Source organism: Equus asinus, chromosome X (assembly GCF_041296235.1).
Source record: "Equus asinus isolate D_3611 breed Donkey chromosome X, EquAss-T2T_v2, whole genome shotgun sequence".
NCBI lineage: Eukaryota > Metazoa > Chordata > Mammalia > Perissodactyla > Equidae > Equus > Equus asinus.
Genome location: NC_091820.1, coordinates 122,478,343 through 122,485,565, shown reverse-complemented (window position 1 = coordinate 122,485,565; position 7,223 = coordinate 122,478,343). Strand labels below are relative to the sequence as shown.

Sequence of the window (7,223 nt, the reverse complement as noted above, 5' to 3'; positions counted from 1 at the left end):
GGGTTTGCAAAGCGGCGGAGCTGCGTTGGGAAAACGATTTGAGGGAAGCCCCTCGGAGAGCAGGAAGAGGAGGTGGATTTTGTGCGGAGGAGGAAGACCTTGTGCGGCTTTGGCGGCCAGAGACGAGCTGGACTGGGCTGAGGGCAGGCCTGTGGCGAAGCAGAGAGGGGCACCTAAGCCAGGGACCCCCACGCAGCTCGAGGAAGGATGGAGAGGTTGCAAAAATCCTAAAGGGAAAAGCTCTCCCGGCTGTAGGCCAATGAGCGGCGGGAAGGAGGAGTGAGGCTGGGGAACTTCTCCCAGAGCCAGTCAGAGGGGACGGCTGCTGGGAAGCCAATCAGCGCGCCTGAGCCTGCAGCCCCTCTGCAGTAGTTATGCCAGAGCGCCCTGTGTAGAGCGGCGGCGAGCGGGCAGCTGGGCTGGGCTGCCAGGAGCCAACGCGCGCGCTCCGTGTCCTCCTCTCGCGCCGCTCCCGACCAGTCCCCGCGCCGCGGTGCCCCAGGAGTCCCCTCAGCCCCGCACTCCGCACCCGCAGGCTGGCCGGTGCACGGCTACCGCCGTCCTCTGGCCGCGCGGTTGGCCTCGCCCCGCCCCGCCCGGTCTTTCCTCGCCCCGCCCCGCTCCGGTCAGCCCCGCCCCGCCCCGAGCCTCCTAGCCGTTCCCGCCCTCGCCCAGCGCCCAGGTAGCTGCGAGGAAACTTTTGCAGCGGCTGGGTAGCGGCACGTCTCCCGCTCCTCAGGGCCACTGCCAGGCTTGCCGAGTCCTGGGACTGCTCTCGCTCCCGCTGCCACTCTCCTGCGCTCTCCTCGCTCCCTGCGAAGCAGGATGGCAGGGACCGTGCACACCGCGTGCTTGGTGGTGGCGATGCTGCTCAGCTTGGACTGCCCGGGACAGGCGCAGCCCCCGCCGCCGCCGCCGGACGCCACCTGTCACCAGGTCCGCTCTTTCTTCCAGAGACTGCAACCCGGACTCAAATGGGTGCCTGAAACCCCCGTGCCAGGTGAGGAGGAGTCCCTCGCGCGTTCCCCGCGTCCAGCGGAGAGCCCAGGGGCGCATGGTGGCCGTCCCCCGAGCGCGCTAGCCCCGCGGGGCCGCGGTCGTGCGCCCTGCCGCTGGGCGCCTGGGAGTGGTCGCTGTGCCCGGATCCCGGCCAGATCTACTGAGGGAGGGAAGAAGGGTGTGTGGGGACTGTGGCCGCATCTCCCGGGCTCGCTCTGCTGTCAGGGAAGATGCGAGTGGGAGGAACGGCTGGGATGGCCTTCTCCCGAGCACCCATTTTTTTGGCAGGGCGGGAAGGTGGGAGCTGGTTCCCCTGGCCTCGGCGGACTGGCTCCCCACATCCAAGCTGGCGCCTCGGGAATTTGCCGCCCTCGCTTGCACGTACGTGCCCCTATTTCAGCCCTGGCTGGACCGCGGCTCCGGCCATTCTTTCCCCAACCTGCCCCCACGCCCTCCTTTCCGCAGCCTGGGTTCCCGAGGCTCACGGGCCCAAGTGCAGGCAAAGTTGAGGAAGATCTCCGAATTCGCAGCGGCAGGTAAAGACACGCTGAGGGAAAGTTTTCAGGAGGAGGGTCCCCAAAATGAGGAGGACTGAGCCTTTTCCTTCAAAACAGCGTCCCTTATCTAGGTTGGTAAAATCGTTTCAAAAACGGTGCTGCTGGCCCAGGGTGCAGGAGTCCAAAGATGATTTAACTCCTCCCCTTCTCAAATTCATCTGCCTTCTTGACAGGCTAGACCCTGAGGGTCGATGATTTTAGGTGGAGGAAAGTTTCTGAACGCCTGCCTTTTGTTCTGCACAATCAGATCGTGTTGTAAGGGCATATTTTAACCTTAGCTGAGGGCTGCCGCTGTCAACAGATGAATATTAATGGCCTTATGTGATTGACTGTCCCGCGGTTGGACTCCTAAAAGCCTGCCCTAGAATCCAATTAGGATAAGTTGCTACACTGACAACGCGGGCAAGAAGAGTTGGTTTCAAACAGGTTAATTTACCAGAGGGGCGCTCTGAGGAAACGGCCGGTTACGTCTGCAAACCGTCAGACGTTTGTGGCCTCCAGGGTCTCTTCCCGACCCTTGCATCCAGCGAGGCGCGCGTCCCGCGCTTCCGAGGGATGGGAGGGCAGCCCTCGCCAAAACTTGGCTCGTGCCTCTCAACAAGTCAGGGAGGCGGGCCTGATGCTTGGACCAAGTTGTGAATGCGATGCGCGCCCTGTGGGCGCTGCCAGGGAGCGTTCACTAGCGGGAGGTTACCTAGGCAGCCAGCGCGCCTTCAGCCTTTTCTTTAGGTGGATGAAAAGAGCCGAGCGGGCCTGCTGTTTAGTTGCAAAGGTAATTGGTCACCCTTTTTGGTGAGTGAAGTGCATTTGCGCATATGTTAAATATTGCCTTGCAGGATTTCGCTCTAAGGGAGGGTAGAACTACCTCTTCCCCTGGTAAGTGTTAATAACGTAGCACGTGGGCGTGTGCAGAAGCTGTAAGGGGCAACCTATGAATCAGTTCCACAGAGCAGAAACAACAGGCGAATCTCTCTCCCCTCGAAGTGCCATGGTAATTAGATTGCTAAGGCCAGAGAACATGCTTTGTTGATAATGTAAAAATTGGTCCTCACAGGATGAGCTCCCACAAGATGAATGGGTCGAGGGTTGGGGTTGGGGCCCCATTTGGCTGATTTGAAGCCAGGGAGTAAAGGTTCTGCTTAAAAGAAGAAAAAGACCAGAGGGAACAAACACATAGATACTCATTTAGCAACGCCCCCCCCCCCACATTCATGCAGGCACCTCCCCCCCCCACCCTCCCCCAGCTCTGGGGCTGCCTAAGTCTTTGCAGCATCTGTATAAAAGTATTGGCAAGACCCATGCACTGTGTGTTGGAGATTTGGCTTGGGCTCCTTCCCTGTGAGATCCCTTACTCTTCACCTAAGGATGGCCATGCCATAGAGAACAGAGACTTGTAATGGAGATTTTTCATTTTCCTCGAGTATTTCCCAAATTCGATAGGAAAAATCACTTTCCAAGGGCCTTCACCATATAAACTCGACATTCCCTACTTCACTTCTATTTAACAAACATACAGTGTTGAGCACCTTCTGCACGGCAGGCACTGTTCTGACTTGTACTGGAGCAAAGCCAAACTTCAAATATGGTGATACCCATACAGCTACCATATATCCTGGATTTTTTGGGACAGCGCAGATTTCCAGTACTCTGTCCTGGCAGGAAACCATGTGTCCTTAATTTTAGTTGGGCAAATATGGTCACTGTAGATATGGAAAACACAGTGAAAATCCTAATGTCCATGTGTGGAAAGAGCTCATCAGTATTTCTGAGAAGAGATAATAATGGCAGACTAAATACAATGGCAAGTGCATAATTTCAAAGTGACTAAATGTGTAATTTGCTGCTGTCGTTCAGTGGTTAGAAATTGAAAGAGAGCTGCAAATTGTTTGATAGTTAGGAACCATCATGATGGCCGCTTGACTTTTTTTTTATCTATATTTTAAGCCATGTTCAGTTTGCCCGCTCCACTGTATTAACTGCATTAAAGCTTTCTTTGTCCCAGATAAAATGAGATTTGGTCACAGTAAGGAGAAATCCTCAAGAATGTCCTGTCTCACTTAGGGGGAGCATTTGAGATTGACTGCTAACTTCGGCCATTAGCAGAATTGGGTTAGAGCGGATAAGGTACATTTCTTATGCTAATATGGATGAGGCTAAATGGCATTTGAAATCAGCCAGCCTAAAAAATAAATCACTGGTGCTGAAGGACTACGCTAGACTTCCACAGAGCTGATCTAAAGCCTTACGAGCTCATGTTCCCATTTCTTTTAGAGTGTTCAAAGGCACAGGATAGCAATTCTAAATAGCATGTCCCCAAAATCCATAGATCTTTTCATACCCTACTCTTTTTCTTTTTTTTTTTTTTAAGGATTTGTAACTTGGAAAGTACCACAGATGGAAACCAGGCACACAGAGTTAGCATTTGGCAGAAAAATCCATATAACTGACTTTCAGTGCAGCTCTTTTGCCCTTATTTAATTTAGAAAAATTCAGAAAAAAGCCAATGAGCTCATAAGTCTAGATGTTTATTTTGTTTTGCTTAACCTACCCACAGGCGCAATCAAGAATGGATACAATTTTAGGCAAAGAAAGTGAGCTAGTAATCAGACAATGATGTTTCCAATTGTCTCAAGGGAATGTTACAGAAGTCTGAAAAAAATTCCTCTAAACAAAAATCAAGTGTAATTCACTTTATGAATGCCATACACCACTTTTGTGGGGGGTGGTGGTGAAGCGGACGGATGGGAATGAGAAAATCAAACAAACCGTGGTAGTGTTGCAACTCCCAAAAGACTGAGAAATCGCGCCTTAGAGGGCCCTGGAAAGTGCAAGAACCAATCCAGAAGGCCAAATACCCGTATGGGTAAAAGGCAGCCTTGAAGAGCCAAAATCGACTTGGAGTTTCTCAAAATAGATGAAACAACATAAAAATAAAAATCAACATTCTTGAAACAAAGAGAGTTTGGTATTTGTTTTTGTCGTTGTTTCTAAAGTGTGAGAACTAGCAACCGTATCGGGGTTGCCAGCTGTGGTTCCCCAATTAGTTTGAAGCAGTTAGCGGTACTGATGTCGGGAGAGAGAATAAGAAGGGAGGTGGGTGGGAAGGTTTTCTTTCCTCTGAGATTGCACTAGACATTTGGGTGAGCAGGTGATTTGTTAAAACTTTGAAAAAGTTGTATTAGCCTGTGCTAACTTGGAACAGTTTGGAGGATTCTTTCAAATGTGGTCTGAATATCTTTATTACGCTCATCCTGATGATTGGTATCGAGGTGTGCTTAGAGAGAAGCAGTAGTCTGATGGAGGAGACGGCTGATGATCAGTGGAGCACCTTGGCCTGAAAGGAGTCTGAGACTGCCCGCTCCTGGCAGGCTCTGTGTTAGGTGCTGGGGGTGCCGAGAGGAGTAAGACACAGTCCCTTTTGTCAAGGCGCTCACAGTCTAGTGGGGGAGCGTACAAGTAAACAGGCTTCTCAGGAAACTTGTAGGATTAAATAGGGTGAAAAGGGCTAGAAAATACCTCCAGGAAATTGGCTGAAATGATCACAATAGCCAGCCTGGGCAAGGAAAAAGAACTGAAGAGATGAAGTGGGAGATAGGGAGAAGTTTCTTAATAGGGCCGCCATCTTAAAAAGAGTTTTCTTAATTCTTGGAGCGTTAGGAAATACAGGCATAAGAAGATTTTGATGGATGCTAGATGACACAGATGGTGTCAGTTTTGCAATGTGGTTTTTTACTTATGGGCTGGTAGGTTGTATCCAATATTTTGATGCAATATTTTTGAGCATTCTGCTACTTCCATCTTTAGAGTTGCAATGTTTGCTGTTCACTGTAGCCTAGAAAAAGGCTGCTTATTACCAACCTGGGAGAAAAGAGGCCTGGATTTGTCTGCTATGAGACAAGACAGAAAATATGTTTTCTCCTTAAATGGCAGCTATCAATGACCACGCCAACTTTAGTGTTTGATGCATATGCAAAAGCATGGGTCTTAAGAGGTATCTTATTACTCATTTCTAAGAAAATTGAAGATAATCACTTATAACGTGCACACGATACATCATTTGGAAAGAATTTCACTGGGGATCATATTGCTCAACTGAAAAGTTCTGGCATGCTGAATTTGTACATTTTTGTGAATGCTTCCTTTTACTCTGATCTCTAGCTTTTTTCTGCATATGGTTATTTGTGTGTTTTAGATTATAAGCTTCTTAAAGGGAAAGCACTGCATTTGATGCAGTGTTGAGCACAATGCTAAGAGTACCATAGGGCATTTAGTAAATAATTGACGATAATAGAATTTCTAGGTTATTATGTCTTCTCTATGAACTCTCAAAATACTTTCTTAAGCTGTATGTCATCTTACATATTTTAAAAGCGTAAGTCCAAATTTTTATGTTGCTTTATGGGGGTATGTGGACAAACTTTTCAAACTACATCTATTTTGACTGGAGACGGATTCAGGCTTACCTCAGTTAGCTGGCAACTCTCACCATCAGGCAGGGCTTGTTAATGTTGAGTACCCAAAGAACAAATTGAAATTAGCAACATTGTTATGACTAGCTTAGTATCGTTAAACATCAACAATTATTATAGCACATAAATTGTAAGACATCTCTTAAATCAAACTCTCTTTGATTTAATGTCAGCTAGACCTTTCTTGCTAATGTTGACATTACCATATTTGGGAGTTGAGATGTAACACATGCACAGACCTGTTGAAGTACCTCACCGGTTTCTGTAACCTGGGATCAGAATTTGTGCACAGGCTCAATTCTAGAGACCATACCGGGAGACAAGATCTATTCAGCCCTGGCCGAGCTTATAAACAGGTTTGATGTTTTTGGTAATCTAGGGTCTAATGGAAAGTGTGGGCAGAAAAATCCCCCACTCATCTGCCCATATTTAGCAAATTGTCTGGCTTGAAACAGGATCCCTAGCACTCCATTAAGAAATGAGCATCAGAAAATAGAATCCAAGTCATGGGCCCCAGACTGGCTTTAGAGACAGGATAAAGTAATGGGAATTTACCTTCTGAGGTATAACGACAGAGAGAAGGCGATTCAGAAAGCAAGGTGAAGGAGGGCACATCAGCAGAAAAAAATGTGCGTTTTGAAATGCTGTATGTGAGAGAAAAATGCTCACTGGAACTTTAGAGTCAAAGTAAGGAAGATTTAGTTCTGTACTTTCAATTAGCCCAACTAAGGATCAGTTATCCACGTGCTATTAGAAATATTTATTTGCCATTTTTAAACAAAAATGAATCCAGATTGATTACCAAGAAAGGCTTTTTTACTTTTGCCTTTTTTTGTGTGTAGCTGGATAAAGCCTTATGTGCGAGTTTGTATTTTTCGTCACGAGTAAAGAGAAGTCAGTGTTAGGGCCAAAATGCATTGCTAGTTTTCCGAACAGTTAATTACTTCTAGTAGCTGAAATTGTATTTATACGCTAGATTAGTAAATCTGCTGAGCTCTTTGAAGTATACTTAATAGGCTTATATTTATAAATTATTGATAGGAAGGGAGATAAAATACAAGTGAAAGTGGCAATAAGAAGGGACCGGGAAGTTAAAGCCATTATAAAAGAATCCCCCACTTATTGTGTTCTATCCCTTCCCCGAAAGTTGAAAGATGTACATTTATCAGAAGTGATGATTTTGAGAATATTCTGTGCT

General features: G+C 47.8%; 1 protein-coding gene across 2 annotated transcripts in view; it reads left to right on the top strand.

Moving 5' to 3' along the window:
• Positions 1-398: 398 nt before the first annotated feature.
• GPC3 (glypican 3) overlaps positions 399-7,223 on the top strand; it is a 407,750-nt gene continuing 400,925 nt past the window's right edge. The window contains exons 1-2 of one of the 2 annotated variants that reach the window (XM_044763948.2): positions 399-1,000; positions 1,288-1,380. In XM_044763948.2, the coding sequence (XP_044619883.1) occupies positions 826-1,000; positions 1,288-1,380 (268 nt within the window). In that variant the 5' untranslated portion in view covers positions 399-825. The remainder of the gene's footprint in view (positions 1,001-1,287; positions 1,381-7,223) is intronic. The other variant, XM_044763950.2, reaches the window with a different exon arrangement.